The sequence below is a fragment of the Macrotis lagotis genome, chromosome 5 (genome assembly GCF_037893015.1).
Source record: "Macrotis lagotis isolate mMagLag1 chromosome 5, bilby.v1.9.chrom.fasta, whole genome shotgun sequence".
NCBI lineage: Eukaryota > Metazoa > Chordata > Mammalia > Peramelemorphia > Peramelidae > Macrotis > Macrotis lagotis.
Genome location: NC_133662.1, coordinates 111,979,071 through 112,000,005, shown reverse-complemented (window position 1 = coordinate 112,000,005; position 20,935 = coordinate 111,979,071). Strand labels below are relative to the sequence as shown.

Genomic DNA, 20,935 nt, shown 5'->3' with positions numbered 1-20,935 from the left:
TGACTCACCCTTTCTAAAGTATATGTACTGTTAATCTGGTTATAGTTCCCTGGGCCAGTTAGTAGTCAAGGATGATTCTGTGGTTTTGAACCCAGGTGATTGGAAATATAGTAGTGCCCTTGATAAAATAAGGCAGTCAGAAAGAAGGAAATGATTTAAAGAAAAAGCTAATACTTTCTTTGGGACTTGCTGGGTTTGAGATGCCTATATCCAGGGAGAGAGATCCAGCAAGCAGAAGAGGAAAGGGCCCAGAATGATACTCTGGTATAGCATGATGATGTTTATTCTTCATTTTCAAAGAAGATCATGACATCAGAGAGGTGATGCCATGGCAAGCAAATCAATTGTATTTGAGTGAGGGGGTACTAAGCTAAGTCACCAGTCTCACTTTCTCTTCTGGAGTCATCAGGATCCATCAGCCCACATATGAATCAGGATGACTGGAGATAGCCCTGGATGTCAGGTAATCATGATCAAGTGATTTGCCCAGGGTCACACAGCTAGTATCACACTGTCTAAGGCTGGATTGAACTCAGGTCCTCCTAACTCCAGGGTTGGTGGTCTATCCACTGCACCACCTAGTTGCCATTGTCCAGAGATAATAGATAGATAATAGTCATCAAGATGAATGTTTATATATGCTGTCTCATTGAATCTTCACAACAAAGAACCTTGCATAAGAGGTACAAACTGAGGACAAGAAAAGTTAAATGACTTGCCCAAGTTCATACAGCCTGGAGTTCCCACTATCTACATTGATAATATTTCTTATGACCCACTTTTATCTGGGTTGGCTCCAGCTATGTTTTGCTCTATTACCTTTTCTTATCAGCTGCATTACTGTGGCTATTGTTTCCATTCTAATGCCTTTCCTCTGAAACTACCTTTACATATACTAAATATACCTTCTAGGTGAATTTTATTGGGCTTGTTTTTTTCCATTAGAATATGAACTCCTTGAGAGTAGTGTTTGCTTTTCTTTGTATTCCCAATACTTAGCATGTTGATAGGCACTGTGCCAGTACTTAATAAAGTAAATAATAAATGCTTGTTGATTCATCTTGATGACTATAGGTAGAGGAAGTTCCTCACTAAAAGCCTCCCACACCAAAAAGATCATAGATCCCACCCAAAACAAATATAAATACAAATATCATTCCGAAAGTTCTTTTCCAAACTTCATTTCGTATGAGTGGTGTTTGTGTTTACATGTGTGCTTGTGTAGACCTATGTATTACAAGTATTGATTTAAAAACATTATTTGAAAATAATCCTTTTTGAAAATAATCCTTTTAAAAAAAGCTTGACTTTTTTAACCTTTAAATTCTTTTAATGAATATGAAGTCATAACAACCTATAAGCCAGCTCTAATTTTTTTCCTTTCTTTTAAGTCTATATAAGAAAAAAATACTTTACAAAGGTCACTTACCTTTGCAAACACCCACTTCTGTTTTTTCTTTTGGAGCGAATTTTGCAAAAGGTACCAGTTTATTGTCCAAACATCAAACTATATCTCATAGAGTTAAGTAGTACAGACCTATAATATAGATTTTCCTCTGAAATATAATTTCTCTAAATTTTGATAGTTACTAATATTCCAGTTTAAAAGAGCTTAGCATGTTCTTCATCCTATAAGGATGCGAAGTTGATTGTATCTTCCTAATTCTTTCTTTGATTTCCTATAATCAAACATATCATGTTGACTTTCTAATGTGATTTCACATTGAAAGCTGATCATGGAATAAATTTGTTGCTGCTTAGAACAAAATTACTATTGATGGTATTCATTGCTGGCTAAAGTAATTGTTATTATTTATTACCAAGAATAGATAAATATAGGATCATTGTATTTTAGAGCTGGGAAGGGATTAGAAATCATCCTGACATTATAAATGAGGAAGTGAATTCTATTAAAAGGCAAAGGAAGAAGGTGTTCTAAGCTCAGGTATTAGATAATAGCGCAGCTAGGTGGTACAGTGGATAGAGCACTGGCCTTGAAGTCAGGACAACAGGATTTTGAATCTGCCCTCAGACACTTGACTCTAACTAGCTGTATGACCATGGGCAAGTCACTTAGCCCTAATTGCCTCACATCCAGGGCCATCTTCAGTCATCCTGATTCATATCTGGCCACAGGAATCCAATGGCACTGAAAGAGAAAATGAGGTTGGTAACTTAGAACAGTACCCCCTCACTCAGATCCAATTCACATGCTTGTCAGGGCTCATGATGTTGTAGTCTTCTGTGAAAATGAAGTATAAACATCATTATTATTTATTGGATAATACAAACAATTGATATAAGCAAGGGCTATAAAAGGACAGATTTATTTTACCTATAAGGATGCTATTATTGAGATTAGCATAAAGATACATGTTGCTAAATCTATTTTAGGTTAATATTGCATTTCTCTTATTTCCCTTTTCCCAAGAAGACAATTCTCACAGTGGTGAGATTTGAGAAAGCAGAAAACTAAATTGGTAGGGACTTTTTCTAAGAATGGGGAATGCTACAGACCATATCATTATTACAAAGTCTTCAATTATTCATGAAACAAAGAAACTTTTATGATCTTCAGGGGTCAGAGAGTCAAGAATGAGTTTACATTTTAAAATAACATTTTACTATATTTAAAATGTAAAAAAAAACATTCTTAGTTCATGGACATACCAATGTATGCTGAATTTTAACTGACCTCTGCTTTAGCTGCCTATGTGATAGAAGACTTCTATCAGTATCCCATAATCACCATGGGTTTGTAATTTTATTTGTTCTACAAACCTAGAGATTTTCCCTCGAGACATTACAGTCTAGAACTTAAGATCATAGGCCAGAAGATTATGGATTCAAGGGACCTTAGACATGGTCCACTTTTCCCCCTCTTTTCATTTTATAATTGATGAAATCAATAAGATAAGTGATTTATTCACAGATTTGAGGTGAAATCTGAACTTAGGTCTACCTGACTTCAAGTCTAGAACTCTAACCATTATGTTGTCTCTTGAACCACTAACTTCCACTCTGCCTCCTCACATACTTCCTTCTTATATCTGGTAGACTTTTAGCCTCCCCACCTTGTGGAGGGACTTTTAGCAGATGACCAATGGCTAGTATCATTTTCCTCCTCTTCACTTAAATGTGGGTTTAACTTTTGATCCAGAAGACCTGGGTTAGGGAAAATCTGAACTGTTTCAGATTTCTTTTGGTCACTTAGTTTGAAACAGTTCTTTATCAGATTAGGTTCACCACTGGCCCCTTTCCTAATGTACTGTTCACATGTATTGTTGGCCTCAGAGTTTCTGAGAGTTCTATAGAAAGGAAGGATCTGTTTCCTTTTTTTAAAAAAGCATTTTATTGCATTTTAAAAATTTATTTACACATTACTAAAAGTCCTTTTGTAAGAGTAAAGATAATACTTTCCTTCCCCCACAAAAAAATAGAAAAACCTCGCAAAAAATGAAATGGAAGAAAGAAAAAAATTGTACTCCAGTCTGTGTTCAGATACCATTAGCTCTGTCTCTGGGGTAGATCATATTCTTTATCTAAAGTCTATCAGAGATGTTGCTTCCACATTTTTCCCACAGTTTCTTTTGCTGTTTGTATTTCCCTCCATTCATTCCTCCCCACTCCCATTTATTTTTTTCTCTCTCTTTTCACTTTGCCCCTCCTCAAAGTGTGTTATGGGACAGCTGAGTGAGTGCAAGGGACAGAGCACAGACCCTGGGACCAGGAGGACCCAAGCCCAAATCTTACCCTGGACATTCATCAACCACCTAGCTGTGTGGTCCTGCAGGCTACCCAATCCCACCACCTTGCAAAAAAGTAAAAAAGGGTATTGTATCTGACTACCCTCTCCCACAATCTACCCTTTTCTTTATCACCTATACTGTCCCCGTCCCCATTCTCTCATCCCCTTCCTCTCCTTTTTCCTCTAGTGTAAGATTTCTATTCCCTATTAAGTGCATATATATATATACATACATATATATATATGTATATATATATATATGTATATATATATATATATATATATACATATATATATATATATATATAGTTTCCTCTCCGAGCTATTTCTGATGAGAATGAAGGCTCACACATTACCCCTCACCTCCCCCCCTCTACTCTATTGCAAAAGCTTTTTCTTGTCTCTTTTATGTGAATTATATTAGCCCTTTCTCCTAGTACATTACTTTTTTCACCCATTGACTCCATCTTCATAGTATATTATATCTTCATATTCAGCTCTCTCCTGTGGCTTGTCTAAATATGCTCCTCCTAACCACTCTATTAATTGAGATGGTTCATATGAGTTATCAGTATTATCTTCCCATGCAGTAACACAAACCTTTCAATATCATTAAATCCCTTAAATTTGCTCTTCCTATCCACTGTCTCTATGCTTCGCTTGAGTCCTGTACTTGAAGATCAAACTTTCTGTTCAGCTCTGGTCATTTCAGCAGGAAAGTTTGAAATTCCCCTATTTCATTGAATGTCCATCTTTTCCCTCGAAGAAGATGTTCACTTTTGATGGCTAATTAATTCTCAGTTGTGTTCCAAGCTCTTTTGCCTTCTGCAATATCATATTCCAAACATTTAGACGCTGCTAAATCCAGTGTAATCCTGACTGCAGCATCATGAGATTTGAATTGTTTCTTTTACTGCTACAATATTTTCTCTGGAATTTGGCTATAATATTCCTGGCAGTTATTTTTTTTGAATCTCTTTCAGAAGGAGATTAGTGGATTCCCTCAATTTCTATTTTGCCCTTTGCTTCTAGGGTATCATGACAATTTTCTTATAGAAATTCTTTTAAAATGAAGTCAAGTCTCTTTTCATGATCATGATATTCAAGTAGCCCAATATTTTTTAAACTGTCTCTCTTGGATCTGTTTCCCAGAGCAGTTGTTTTTCCAGTGAGATAATTCATGTTTTCTGTTAGTTTTTCATTATTTGGTATTGTTTAATTTTCTTGATTTCTCACAAAGTTATTAGCTTTTTTAAGCTCCATCCTACATTTGAAGGATTTGTTTTCTTCTGAGAACTTTCTTATCTCCTTTTCCATCTAGCCATTCTGCTTTTTGAGGTATTTTTCTCCTCAGTAACTTTTTGGACTGCTTTTTCCATTTGACCTATATTGGTTTTTAACATGTTGTTTTTCTTGACATTTTTTTTGTATCTCCCTGATAATGCTACTGACTTGGTTTTCATATTTTTCCTGCATTACTCTCATTTCTCTTCCCACTTTTTCCTCTACCTCCCTTACCTGATTTTCAAAATCTTTTGTAAGCTCTTCCATAGCCTGTGACCAATTCCTGTTTTTCTTGGAGGCTTTGTCATCTTCTGAGTGTGTACTTTGATTCTCCATAGGATCAAAGTAATTATCCATGCTCAGGTTCTTTTTTTTCTGTTTATTCATTTCCCCAGTCTGTGTCCTGGCTTTAAGGTTGCATTTGTCTGTTCTTTCAGTATCCTGGAGAGTCTCTGCTCTCCTGGCCTGTGCTCTGGTCTGTGGATGACCAAAAGGGCTCCCCTCTCCCTGGAGCTGTAAGGAGGATCCCTACTCTGTTGTAGCAGTAGGGGTGAGGGCCCAGACTGTGAACAGGGATTGAAAATGATCAGAGTATAAGAGTCCTATCCCAGGGATAGAGGCGAGACCACAAGTCTCCCTCAACTCCCCTACCTTCCTTGGGCTGAGTTCTTTGGGAGCAGCTGCCAGGCAGCTCCCTTTTGGGTGGCTCCTTGAGCCTGCTTACATTTCCAGTTTCCAGGTTGGGTTGCCCTGAGGAATGTGACTTTGCTGAGGGCCATGCTTGTCTGGATTCCATGCTCACTCTGGCAGAGGTTTCCTCACTGATCTTCCAAGTTGTGCTTGGTGATTCCTGTATTGCAAAGTCTGCATTCCACTTCTGCTGCCATAAGCTGGTGCCCCCACACTCTGGTGTGGTGTAATTTGGCTACACTGCTTCACCTTATGACCTTGGTGGAACAGAACTTTACCATGGATCTTCAAGTTACCTTGGGCTAGAGAATTGTTTCACTGGGTCTTTCTGTAGGTTCTGCCTCTCTTAAATTTAGAGTCATAATTTTAAGAGAGCTTCTGGGAAATCCTGACCTCATGCTATCATCTTGATTTTGCCTTTGGCTCAGTTTCTTCATTTTCTATCTAATCCTCCTTTTCTGCACACTGTTTCTTTATCTTTATGCAAAGATTCTTTTGAATTAAATTTTTAGTTTTTAAAAAAATTAACAAAAATTTGTTTTTCTTTCTCCTACTCAGCTCTATTGGGGAAGGGTAGGGAGAAGAAACATGAAATTCCTATGACAAATATGAATAGTCAAGCAAAACAAACTTCTGTCTTGGCCAAATTCAAACACAACATGTCTCATTCTGCACTCTGTTGGGAGTTGTAACATGATAGAACCTTATTACCTTATTTCTTCTAATCTAATTCTCTCAGTTTTCTAGATGAGGAAGCTATTATCTAGAAAGATGTCATGACCCATCCAAGGTCACAGAAATGACAAACTTGGGTGGGTCACAGAAATGACACAGAAGGTCAAAACCATTTTTCCACTTTACCAGATACTAGTGGGGTGGGGTTTGGAGTGGGGTTGAGAGACAGAGTTTGGGACACTTAATAGATGTGATGATCTACTTTCCCAAAGACAGTGCCAGCCCTGACCCATTTCCCCCATCATTGTCATCTTCATTGTCATATTATTATTATTATTAATTATATTTTATACATAAGCTTTATATGCACATTATTATTAATGTATTTATAGTGTCACTATGTATTGATTGGGTACTATGTGAAGTGTTTAATAAATATTTTCTCATTTGATCCATGCAATAATCCTGGGAGAGAGATACTTTCACATCCCTATTTTACAGTTAAGGAGACTGAAGCAAATGAAGGAGAAGTGACTTGCCAAATACACACAACCAGTATTTGTCTGAGGTAAAATCTGAAACCAGATCTTCCCAACTCTGGGTGTAGCACTTTAGCCATTGTGCCATCTAGCTGCCAACATAAACATCATAAGCAATGATACTAAAGTGAGATTTTGTTATATATAAGGTATTGTGTTAAGCATCAAGGCTGCAAAGAGCTACAAAACATGATCCCTGTCTCCTGCATTGCTTGTTGGGGCATATTAACAAGGATTTATTATCTATCAGAATTCAAGGCATGAAAAAATAAAGAAATAGCAATTAGAAAAATGGGTTTATACATATTGAACAAATATTTTAAAATGTTTGCCTGCATTGAGTAAAAAATATGCGCTCTTTGAATTATATAATTCAAGTTTTCTTCTTTTTTCTTGATATTTTTACCATTTCTTTTTTATTTATTTTATATTATTATAACACTTTTGTTGTGAGAGTAAGCATAACCCCCTCCCCAAAAGATGAGAAACCTTAATAACAGTGAGAGAGGACAAAATGTACTTCAGTCTGTGTTCAGATTCCAAGGGCTCTGTCTCTAGGCTGAGTTGCCTTCTTTATCACAAGTCCACCAAAAAAGTTGCTTCATTATTTTTCCCACAGTTGCTATCACTAGCTGTATTTCCCTCTACTCTATTCCTTCTCATTCTCATTTATTCCATTCTCTCTCTCTCTCTCTCTCTCTCTCTCTCTCTCTCTCTCTCTCTCCTTTCACCCTGTCCCTGTTCAGAAATATATTGCATCTGAGTACCCTCTCCCATAATCTTCTGTCTCTTCTATCACCTATTCCCCCTTCCCCCCATTCCCCCTTATCCCATCCCTTTATTCTCATTTTTCTCTAGTATAAGATATATTTCTATACCCTATTAAGTGTGTATGTTATTTCCATTATTTCCTCTGAGCCATTTTTGATGTGAATGAAGGCTCATTCATTCCCCCTTGCCTTCCCCCATTCCACTCCATTGTAAAACTTTTTCTTGACTCTTAATTGAAATATCTTAGCCCCTTCTTCCTCTCCTTTCTCTTCCTCCCAGTACTTTCCTTTATCACCCATTGACTCCATCTTTTTACTATATTATACCATTTTATTCAGCTCTTTCCTGTGCCTTGTCTATATATACTCATTCTAACTGCTTTTATAAATGAGAAAGTTCATATGAGTTATCAGTATCTTCTTCCCATGCAGGAATACAAACAGTTCAACATCATTACATTCCTCATAGTTAGTCCTTCTTGTTCACTCCCTCTATGGTTCCCCTGAGTTCTGTACTTGGAGATCAAACTTTCTATTCAGTGCTGGTTGTTTCAATAGGAAAGTTTGAAAGTCCCATGTTTCATTGAAAGTCCATCTTTTCGGGCAGCTAGGTGGCACAGTGGATAGAGCACCGGCCCTGGAGTCAGGAGTACCTGAGTTCAAATCCAGCCTCAGACACTTAATAATTACCTAGCTGTGTGGCCTTGGGCAAGCCACTTAACCCCATTTGCCTTGCAAAATCTTAAAAAAAAAACAAAGGAAAGAAAGTCCATATTTTCCCCTGAAAGAGGATGTTCAGTTTTGCTGTAATTGATTCTTGATTGTAAACCAAGTTCTTTTGCCTTCCAGAATATCATATTTCAAGCCCTACTTGACCTTAATGTAGATGCTGGCAGATCCTATGTAATCCTGACTATAGAGTCACAGTAGTTGAATTAGTTGAATTTTCTCTTTGACTTGGGAGTTTTGGAATTTGGCTATAGTATTTCTGGAATTTTTTCTTTTGGGATCTCTTTCAGGAGGTAATCAGTGAATTCTCTCAATTTCTATTTTACCCTCTGCTTCTAGGATCTCAGGGAAATTTTGCCATATTATTTCTTGAAAAATGAAGTCTAGGCTCTTTTCCTAGTTGTGACTTTCAGGTAGTCCAATCATTTTTAAATTATCTCTTCTGGATCTGTTTTTGAGGTTGGTCAGTTTTCCAATGAGATATTTTACATTTTCTTCTAATTTTCAGGTTCTTTTTGAAATTGTTTTATTTTTTCCTGATTTCTCTCATAGCCATCAGCTTTTTTTAGTTCCATTCTGCATTTGAATGAGTTGTTTTCTTCACAGAACTTTTTTTAATCTCCTTTTCTAGCTGGCCAATTCTGCTTTTAAATACATTCTTTTCCACATTTGCCTTTTTTTCGTATTTCTTTTCTATTTGACCTAAACTGGTTTTTAACATATTATTTTCTTCAGTATGTTTTGGAAATTCTTTCACCAAGCTATTGACTTTATTTTCATGATTTATCTGTATAACTGTCATTTCTCCTCCTAATTTTTCCTCTACCTCCCAAAATTGCTTTTCAAAGTTTTTTTTTGAACTCATCCATAGCCTGAACCCATTTTCTATTTTTCTTGGAGGTTTTGGGTACAGAAGCTTTATTTTTGTAATCTTCTGAATCTTCCATAGAACCAAAGTAATTTTCTGAGGGCAGATTCTTTTTCTTTTGTTTGCTCATTTCCTCAGCCTATGAGTGATTTACCACTCTTCCAGGGCTTTGGGTTTTCTTTTTTTGGGGACAACCCATGGGGACTTTAATTCCTTCATAGTCTTAAGAGAGGCTCTGACTGCTGTCTTGTCCTTGCTTTGGTATTTGGATGACCACAGGCCCTCCCTTCTGCCCTGGAACTGTAAGGAGAGTCCTTTCTCAGCTATGGTGATATGGGAGACCAGACTGTGGCCTGGATCTGAGTGTGGGAAAATAGCAGAATCTTGCCCTAGGGAGAGCAGAGAGACCTCTATAGTCTCCCCAACCCCTTTACCATATGTGAGCTGTGTTCTGGAAGTTCAGGGTGATTTCACTGATTCCTGTTGCAGATTCTCACCACAGGGTTGCTCTTAGACCAGTGCTTACTCCTTCAATCTGGTGCAGCAGAGTTCTCTCACCACCCCTTCAAGCTGTTCCAGGTGATCCCTGGGCCAGAAGGTCTCAAAATCATCCCCTTTGACATGGACATAGGTGCCCCCAAGGATCCAGGTACACAGCCTGGCTGCTTTGTGGCTTTTTCCAGCCCCCAGTCCCAGTGAAACAGACCTCTCCTGCAGTACTTTCAAGTTGTCTAGGACTGGGAAATTGTATTACTCAATCTTTCTGTGGGTTCTGCCCCTTTAAATTTTGGCCAGAGTCATAATTTGATGGCTTTTGGAATGTTTTGAGGTATGAGTTTCTTGGAATTCCTGCCTTCATGTAGCCATCTTGGCCCTCCAGGTTCTGTTTTCTTCCTTAAGCTTATTATTTACTTATTTCTTTTTTTAAAAAAAATATTTATTTATTTATTATTGCAACTTTATGCAAAGAAAACTTTCAACATTCATTTTTTCATGAGATTTTGAGTTCCATAGTTTTCCTAGTTTTTTTTTAAAAAAAATTCTTATTTATTTAAGGCAATGGGTTTAAGTGGCTTGCCCAAGGTCACACAGCTAAATAATTCTTAAGTGTCTGAGGCCAGAGTGAAACTCATGTCCTTCTGACTCCGGGGTTGCTGTTCTATCCACTGCACCACCTAGTTGCCCCAAGTTCCATAGTTTTATTTCTACCTCACTCTCTTCCCTCCCTTCTCCCTGCAACAGCAAACAATCTGATTTACATTATACATGTATAACTATGTTAAATATATTTCCATATTCATCTTTCCTTATTTCTTAAGGTCAGATCTGTGATAGATTATTAGGTTTGTGATAGAGTAAGTAGGTTTCTGTCCTGAAGGATTTAGGACATACATTTCAGCAAATAAATAGAATTTGGATACCATTTATTTGGATCTGAAAGGACTTTAATTATCTTTCTAGAAAGTACTAGGATGTCCTAGCTCCAGTAAGACCAATTTGTCTTTCCAATTAATCTGAATGTCTAAGATTTGGGAAACTTGATTGTCCAAATAAACCACCATTTGCCTTCTGTGTCTTTGTTTCCCACCCCCACCCCAAATCATTATCAATCTGGAATTCTGTATTCAGCAAATATATAGTTTGTTATATACAGAAGAGTACTATGTAATGTTGTAAATATAGAGAAAAATAAGGCACAAACCCATTGGGCTTGTGATATAATAAGTAGGTTTGTACTCTAAAATACTTGGGAGGTACAAACTTATAATTCTGAGTGACTAAGTTATTTTTACTATTATAAATGCCCAAATTAAATCCAAAGGACTTAGAAGGAAAATGCTATCTGTATTCCCAAAAGAACTGAAAAATAGAAGTATATATGTGTAGAATTATTTATATAACTATATCTATACCTATATTTATTATATAAATATGTGTGTGTATATCTATATCTATATCTATCTATATATGCACATTTTTATGTCTAATGGTAGCTACCTCTTTGGGGGTGGGAATGAAGAAAAAAGAAAGTTACAAGATAACATTATTATATATTTAAAAGGATTAGCAAGTTTTGCATAATAGATTTGAAGTTTAATGTGAAATCATCTTTTTTTCCCATTCTACTATGTTATGGAAATGCTTGTTTTATTTCTTAATAAATAAATAAAATTAAAAAATAAAAAACCATGGTCCTTCTGACTTCAGGAAATTTACAATAGAATTGGAGAAATAAAGCATTCACAAATGAAATATTGAAAAATATAAGAGAACCATACAAAAGTCACAAAGCAAACTATAATTAACTATTATTAATAAGTGATATAATACAGGTGTCATATTCAGGGCATCAAATTAGTTTGGTATTTATTTAGCATCTAGAATAGCCTAGAAACTGAATAAAGTATAAAAAGACTCATCACACTCAGTTTCCTTATGAACGGCCTTTTCGCTCAGTATTAGGATGTTTGTCAGAATTTTGCATTTAAATATATTCTGCTTGTGTCTCTTTCAAGAGGTGATGGGTTCTCACTCCTTTGAGGTCTTCAAACAGAAGTTGGACAATCGCTTTTTGCATATATTTAGTGATGATATTTTTCTCTGCATCACTTGATTCTAGAACAGCTCCTGATGTTCAAACTCTCAAATTCTTAGTGCTATGATTCTATGAAACACCTCATGACATATGCTTCCCCTTTAACTTATTGCCTTATTTGTTTATTCATCAAGCAAGTAGCACATTTATTAAGAGACAAACACTGTCCCAGGTGCTGGACATACAAAGACAGAATAAAGAATTCCCTGTTCTCAAGGATGTTCATGTTTTTTACTCTGTGATGTATGGGAGAATTAATGACTACCATTCCTTATCTTTTCATCATTCTTCTTCCTAGGCTAAGAGGAAGTGGAGGCCAGGTCCACATCAGAAAAGTGGAAGATCTGTGGGAGTTTTATGGATCATATGATATTGTTATCAATTGCTCAGGCCTTGGAAGCAGAGAGTTACTAGGTGACTTGCAGCTTTTTCCTGTGAGAGGTCAAGTACTTAAAGTTCAGGCTCCCTGGGTAAAGCATTTTATCCGAGATGAAGAAGGATTGACTTATATTTATCCAGGAACCTTTGATGTAACACTAGGAGGAACAAGACAAAAAGATGACTGGAACCTGTCCCCTGATCCACAAAATAGTAGAGAGATTCTTGCCAGGTGTCAGACTCTTGAGCCATCTCTTCAAGGAGCCTGGGGCATCAAAGAGAAGGTGGGCTTAAGACCATCGCGGCCAGGAGTGAGACTTCAGAAGGAGATATTAGTACAGGATGGACATAGACTACCTGTGGTTCACAATTATGGCCATGGCTCTGGTGGCTTCTGTGTACACTGGGGCACTGCTCTCCAAGCTGTTCAGTTGGTCAAGGAATTAATCACCACCTTGAAAATCTCCACTTCCAAGGCAAAGCTGTAGATGATATGAGGTAGTGTAATTGGTTATCAGCAGTAAGCTTCAATCAAACCTTAGAATGGCATAGAGTGTGAAAATTGAAATCCAAAAACCCTGAGTTTGAGTTTTGTCTTAGATATTTACATGGCCATGTGATGCTAGACAATCATCACTATGTGTTATCTGTAAAATAAGGATAACAATACCTCTAACTAGTGAGGATTTAGTGGTATAACACATATAAATTACTTTACACAATTTAAGCTACCTTATAAATTTTAGTTATAATAATAAAAATAAAATAATAATAATAAAAAAACAAATTGGGAGGTATAATTTCACTAATGTTTTCAGTATTATTATGATGGATGGAGTAGGCAGGACACAAATTGAAGAGAAATTCTTGTAAATAGTGAAGTCTTCTGGTTGTTCTTGCTTGTAAATGATATCAGAGCAATATATATCAAGCTTCAAAGAATGACAGAACCCCCTCAGTGCAATCCATAGTCAATTAAAAGAACTTAGGCTTCATAATCTACATAGGAAAAACCACGTGAATGAACAGCTAATGTCTTCATCATGAGGCCCAATGGATTAATCAATACTTTCATTTAGGTCTGATACTACAAAATGAATAATGATCTGGACCCATAATTGAATGAGAGAATGGTCTGAATTGCATTTAGTTAATGGTAATGTTTTTAATGATTTCAAGCTGCTTTGTGATGCACACAAAGATTATCTTTTCAGCAAGAATATTCCCTTTGTTGGGGTATTCTTCAATCCCTGAAAAATCAAATTTGCAAGTGACCCAAAAGGCAGTATCCATGCATGAAAAGGAAGTTTAACTTGGCTGCAATGTATTACCAACAATAATTTGCATGGAAGAGGTATAAAAGATACCCTCATGGAAATAGATGGTTAGAAAAGGAAGTGACTGGGTTCTTTAGCAAGAGGAAAGGAAAACAGATGAATGAACCAAGTGTCACATAACCATGGAATGTTCAACAACCAAAAAAAGGCATTTACCATGTTGGGTAGATCTTCTCTGCAAGTTTTATAGGGAGAAAATAAGAACTGCACATAATGAAAAAGAGCGAATGACTGGTTTCTGTTGAGGGTGCATGCTCATTTCTGACTTCAAAGATCCATTGAAATATTATAGATCTAAAGTCAGAAAGAATATTAGAGACTATCTATTCCAACTCTTCATTTTACAGAGAGGGGAAATGAGGCTTAGAGAAGTGAAATGAGTTGCCCAAGGTCACACAAGTAGACATAGCAGAGATTAATTTTGCAATAAAATAATAAAAAATTTCTAATATAACAAAGTTCTGTATCAGTGTCCCTAAATTTGTCAAATCCTGCCTTGGACACTTACTAATTGTGTGACTCTGGACAGGTCACTGAAACTTTTGAGATTCAGTTTCCTCTTTTGTAAAATAGGGATAATAACTTCTACCTCAGAGTTGTGAAGATAAAATGAGATAAATATAAAGTATTTTGCAATCTTTAAAAGGCTATATAATTGCCAGCTGTTATTTTTAAAATATTAGCATTAACCAGTTCTTTACAATTTATAAAATGTTCTTTTCATAATAACACTGTGAGCACAAATCATTGTTTTACAGATGAGGAGAATGAAGTTCAAAAATATTTCATGTTATTGTGGTAGGAAACCAGTTTCCCCTTCCTCTCTCTCTTTTTTATTTCTCCTCCTTACTTCCTGAGTAAAATCCCAACCCCCTGAGTCTCATTTAATGAAGTGATTAGACTAAATGAATTCCCTTTTCCTGGCCAGATCCCTTCCAGTGCTATGCCTATGACACTCTGGAACCTGTTCTCTCTAAAATGCCTTGCCCACGATCCTCTAACTTAAAAACTTAAAAGGGACAACTTAAACTAAGACTTTTGATGCTAAACCTAAGCCTTTTTAAAGTCTTGATATGTCTAAAACATTTGCTAGTAAAGAAGACTTTAAGTTACCTTTCCTACATTTTGAAAATTGGTATTAATATACCTCAGAGCAACAAACATTAGTAGATATGTGAAGTAAAAAGCTATGAAATTTTAGAATATAACCTCAATTTTTAATTGTTTTGTCAAAAGCAAAATTTATTTCTGTCTCTATGGCCAAAGATATAGCTATTAATTTGTGTGGGTGCAAGGACTGTTTTTTTTTTGGTCTGTGTTTGTATCTCAATTGTTTGTATCTCAATTCCAGTGTAGAAAGTAACAGAGAAAACTTTGTGTGTTCACAGCATATTTATATCCTCATTTATTTTCAATAGGCAAGCCATTTACCATGATTCTTCTTAGATGAAATCACAGAGGAGACACTCAAATAATTGTTGAAATGAACTGAGTAAAAGTATTGTTTATCTTAATAATAGGAGTAGCTTTATTTTTTCCTAGCCTAGGACTGATGATAGTGGTAGTTACTGCCCAGGTATTAGGGATTGTTATTAATTTAATAACTGTTTTGTGTCTCAGTGTTCTCTGTTAGAAAAGTAATTGAAATTTGCTTGGATTGTGCTTATCTGATGGACAAGTACTGATGAATTAATTTAAGCCTTTTTTTCTAAATTCTACTATGATTATGTAGTCAAAAGGTTAATTTTGTCATAAAATAATAAAAATTATAATAAAATAAGAAAATTATAATAAAATTTTGTAATAAAGTTGGAATGACTTTTCTAAATGGAAAATGTAACTTTTTTATTGATGATGACAACTTTTTCTTTTCTGTAGTGATTGTTGCCTTCATTATATTGTGTCTCCAGGTGACATAGCACATAGTAGGTGTTGAATACATACTTGTTAATTGAAAACAAATTGACAACTCATTAACATGGACCTAGTGGGGTAGGCTAAAACTAAATATATTATTAAACAGGGCAGAGGATGTAAGGGTGAAGTGAGCTGAGTGATTCAATTACCCTGTCTTTACACTGTTCTCTCATTTTTATTTTTGGTGAAATGACTAAATTCTTAATTTAAAAATCTACAATCTATCTAAACATTTAACTTAGTATAGTCACTTATATGTTAGTGGAAATTTGTTTATAATGAAATAGAGTTGAAAGGAAGTAATATCAAGTGTCTCTCATTACTATTCCTGATAATATCCCAAGACTTAGAAAATGTCGTAAAGTTTGCAAGGCAGGGTTTCATTAGGTAGGCAACCAGCATCATCTGATAGGAATAAATGAATTGAGCCAGAAATAGGGTACAGGGGCAAGGATCTGGTCTCCAGGAAGTCTAGGAAACATTGACAAGAGTCCAGTCCTATAGAATCTGACACACTAGGCAGGGAATTGGATTCAAGGAACAAAGCAAGAAGGTTTAAGAATGTGATCACAAGATGGCAAGAATCTAGTCCTTGGATTCAAAGCATAAGGTTAAGTTGGGACCAGCTGCAAGTCTGACCTCATGTTGCAGTAATGAACTGCTGGCTTAGGACTCCTTACAGTCCACCTGCTATGGGGAAATATTCCTTATTAAGCATAATGTCAGACTTTATTTGAATGTTTCTTCTTAATGGGTCAAGGAGCAATATTTCTGCTGTAAGTTTCTTGAGCTTTTAAATTGTTATAGGTGATTGTTAACCTGGGTGAAATGGTACATTCCTGCTCTATTTGGGGCAGGAAATAACAGGGAGATATTGAAGAGAGATTTGTAAGGACCCTGGCAAAGGAGGCTTTATTGCTCCTGCAAGGGAAGATTCTTTGGGTCAGACTATTGACAAGGGCAGGCAGCATCATCAGAAGGCTACTGGGTCTTCATTATCTGTTCTATTGCCTACTTTCCCTTAACCTGAATGTTAAAATCTCCCTAACCCTTAATTTTTAAAACTATTTTTTAGAGTTTTTTTTGCAAGGCAAATGGGGTTAAGTGGCTTGTCCAAGGCCACACAGCTAGGTAATTATTAAGTGTCTGAGACCGGATTTGAACCCAGGTACTCCTGACTCCAGGGCCGGTGCTTTATCCAGTACACCACCTAGCCGCCCCTTCAAAACTATTTTCAAGATTTTTCACTTTCTCAACCTCTCCTTACTGCGAAACTTATGGAAAAAGTTGCCAATGCCCTCCTTTCCTTACCACTCACTGCCTCCTCACCTTTTATAATCTGGCTGCCTTTTCCAGCTGCTAAAACTGCTCTCTCTAAGGTTATCAGTTTCCTAATAAGCAAGTCCAAAGGTCTCACCTCCAACTGTCTGTATGATATCTGTGCCCAGATGTCCCAATGGTCTGTTATGTTCAACATGTCAGCTTTATCTTCTCCCTAAACCTAAACCTCCTTTGATATCTAGTCAGTGGTGCTACTGACTCCCACCTTTTGCAAGAAGTTTTTCTCTGGCTGTCCTCATGCTAGTCTTCTACCTCTGATTATTTCCAATATTTTCTCTTTATATATATAGTTATTTACTAGATGCATTTGCCTTTCTTTGTATTCTCAGCATTTAGTATAGGCCCTGGACTGAAGGAGGGAGAGAAATGATTATTAAAAACCAATGATTTGGGGAGAGCCAGAATTACACCTTCTTCTAAAATCTGATTTTATAAAAAATTTCTATCTTTTGAAGGACATTGCTGATAATGAGTCTGATCTAAATCCCCATTCTGGGAGGGTAACTGTTATGTTCTACTCAGGCTTGGGTAGGAAATAAATTAATTGAAAAGAATGCCTTACTAAGCCTTAGGGTAGTCTGGCTAGAGGTAGTCTTTCTAAAGGTAAAAATGTCCCTCCCAGCCCCTCATTTTAATGTAGCCCATTTCCTATTGGGTTGATTAATCAGAGATGATTGCCCACTCCTCAGAAACACCTACTCATTAAAAGGGTATTTAAACTGTGAGCAACCCAAGTGCCATGATTTTCTTCCATCTAATAGAGATGGCCAAGTGGCCATTCTTTTATTAATTATTAATTCTGACCTTATTGATAAGATGATTAAATTACCTTGAAGCTATGTATCTAGGAATTATTTTGATTACCATAGTAGATGTTTAATAAATGGTTGTTGACTTTTTTTTACTAAAGTGCAAATTTCTCACTGTCCTTTATTTTTGAAGAAAGGCACGACTTCAAGGAGGTGAAGCCATGAAACAATCACATGATTTGGATTTTAGTGAGTGGGTGCTATGCTAAGTCACCAGGCATACTTTCTTCTCCAGATTCATCTGGGTCCAGCGATTAGATATGAATCAGGACAACTGGAGATGGCCCTGGATGGAAGGCAATCAGGGTTAAATGACTTGCCCAAGGTCACACAACTAGGACGTGTCAAGTATCTGAGGCTGAATTTAAACTCCTGTCCTTCTGACTCCCAAGCCAGTGCTCTATCCACTGTGCCAACTAGTTGCCCCAGCTGTGTAGAATGTCACTTAGGGTAGAGCCTGAAGTCAAGAGAACCTAAGTTCAAATCTGCCTCAGACATTTATTAGTTGAGTGACCTTGGACAAGTCACTTAACCTAAATTTCCTTGCATCCAGGGTTATCTCCAATCCTCTTGATTCCTCTCTGGTTACTGGACCAAGATGACTCCAGAGGAGAAAGTGAAGTTGGTGACTTAGCACAGCACCACCTCATTCAAATCCAATTCATGTATACATCATGGAATCACCTCCCTGATATCATGACCTTTTTGGAAACTGAAGGACAAACATCAGGGAGGCAGTGCAAAAGAGACAAAAGGACTAATTTGTTTTGTCAATGGTTCTCTAATTCTTCCTCTGTTGGGAGCCAGGGTCTCTAAGCTGTTTGACACAGTCGTGGCAAGAAGACTCAGGGCAGTCCCACTGCCTGATGGAACAATATTTCCTTCTTCAATATATATAGGGATTCCATGTATACCCATATTTATAGGTCTATTATTGATTGCAAAACTTACTCAATCCTAATAGTGGAATGACTATAAAGGAAGGATTTCAGAGAAATTCCTTGAATAAAACAGACTGTGAACTCTGTCCAAATTCAACAGGACTGTCTTTCCCTGAGACATACAAAAGGCTTCAACTTATGAAATCTTTGGAAGATACAGCACTGGGCGTTCCAGGGAGATGTCAGAATATATACAGGGAAACCAGATACAAGATGGGTCAGATAGAATTCCAGGGAAATGAACAGTCCCCCCCCCCACCCTGTTATCATATACAGGAATATATGATAAAGATAGTGAGAGAATAGTTAGTATAGGTAACCAATTTGTGAACTCTAACAGCCTTAGTTTACTGGGAAAGAATAAAAAGTCATAGAAACTGTAGTGTCTTCCAACAAAGGCTGAAAGGAAAATTGGTTATTGAAGGAGTCAGCGGACAGGTGGACAAACATAACTACCCTCACTATAGGTTGTCAAGGGAGCATATTGAAAAACATTACATATGCGGCACAAAAACATAAAAGCATTCCATTAAAGAAATTATATCCAAGATTATTATAAGGAAAGTTCTGTTTAATTAATAACTTTACTATGCAGCAACAAACTAGGCAACAGGCAGGTTGAGGTCATCACGGTCTGAGCAGGGACAAGAAAATTAACTACATGATTGATAATCACACTTGTAACCACTACATGATCAAACTTGTAACCATATGAACTATATGATTAATGATGAAAATTGTACACTTTTGTAACCAAGGAAATTATTTTAGTTTGCTTGTTTCATATGATTCTGAGACTATAAAAATAAATCTAAGCAGCTGACAGTCAGTCATCCTGCTCCTGCCTACACACATTTGTTGACTCAATTCATTTCACAGACTCTATCCCTCCTGTCAAGTTCCAAGGACCCCATGGAGGCTGGACCCCCACATTCCTCCATTGATAATGACTCCCTTTTGAGATTACCATTTATTTACAGTGTATATATTGAATATATTTTTTTTCATATTGTTCTCCCATTAGATTGTAAACTCATTATGGGTAGAGACTGTTTTTGCTTTTCATTGTATCCCACTTAGTTCAGTATTAGAGGAGGCACTTAATAAAAACTTGTTGACTGATTGCTCAATGTTAGGCTGAAGCAAGTCTCAAGGATCCTCAGTGTAATGTGGGGTGCTCGTTTAAAACCATAGACTCAATTAACCAGGTGCTCACATCTATTCAAGTCTGCCTCTGTCTTTATCCTTCTTCCGAGGAGTCGTGAAGCCCATGTTTGTTTTCTCTCAAATGCAAGTCACACTAACTATGCTCCCTGAGTTATCAAAGTTTGATGGTCCTTCCCAAGTCTCCTAAAACTTTCAATACAGTTAAGTTTATATTTACCAATTACTTACTGAGTGTAAATCACTACAATGGGAGAGATGCTGAGTTTAGCCAAGACAGAGTCTTTTGTCCTCAGGAATTAGTTAACAAATTAGTAAGGAGAAGAGACATAGGTACCAGTAACTAATTATCCAATGATATATGACAAGTACTTAAGAGAAGTACAACAAAAAGAAAAGAGCTATTTAAGGTTGTTGCCAATAAAAGGGATTAATGTATTTAATGAAGGAGATAATGTTGAAATTTAAAGTTGAAATTTAAAGGAAGGACTAGAATTCAACAAATGAGAAAGGCAGAGGCAAAAGCAGCATGAACAAATGCTCAAAAGTAGGAAAGCACAGAGTATATCTTAGAAAACCCCAGTTTGACTGGAGCATAGTGTATATCTAAGGACAGAAAAGAAAAATATCCTTTGCAGTGGGTAGAACTACCAGAGATTCCAAGTCTGTTTCTCAGTGAGTGAAGCTTTTATTGATGCAAAAAACAAAGTGGAACCAAGTAGTATTAGGGACTAGATGGTAGATTGAGCTTAGGAGTGGTGGTCTTTTATGGACTTGAAAGAGGAAGACAAATGAAAATTCCTCTCCAAGGGAGGGGTTGGGAAGAGTTAGGGATGGAAGTTTTGCCCAGAGTAGGAGTCGGATGGATGTCTAGTTCTAGTTCTTGGATGTGTTGATAACTGCAAGAAGGAAAGCTAAGAATTTATATATTAATGACATGTTGATAATACTTATAACATCACCCAGGTTACTGTTGGTCAGACTTGATAGCAATTTTACTTGCATTGACTAGGGGAAAATCTCTTGACCACAAAGTCTATGGGGATTGATTAGACTGTTATCTCTAGACAAAGAAGGGATGGGATGTTACTAAGCACATACCATGCTTGGGGTGTTTCTAACTACTAAGAAACACATCATTCAGGAAAG

At 36.6% G+C, this 20,935-nt stretch overlaps 1 protein-coding gene across 7 annotated transcripts in view; it reads left to right on the top strand.

The window, feature by feature from the left end:
• The window catches only part of LOC141487803 (D-aspartate oxidase-like), a 28,232-nt gene extending 12,809 nt beyond the window's left edge, over positions 1 to 15,423 (top strand). For all 7 annotated transcript variants that reach the window (XM_074187344.1, XM_074187343.1, XM_074187346.1 and 4 more), the window contains one exon: positions 12,198 to 15,423. In XM_074187344.1, coding sequence (XP_074043445.1) covers positions 12,198 to 12,765 — 568 coding nt within the window. In that variant the 3' untranslated portion in view covers positions 12,766 to 15,423. The remainder of the gene's footprint in view (positions 1 to 12,197) is intronic.
• Positions 15,424 to 20,935: the final 5,512 nt, after the last annotated feature.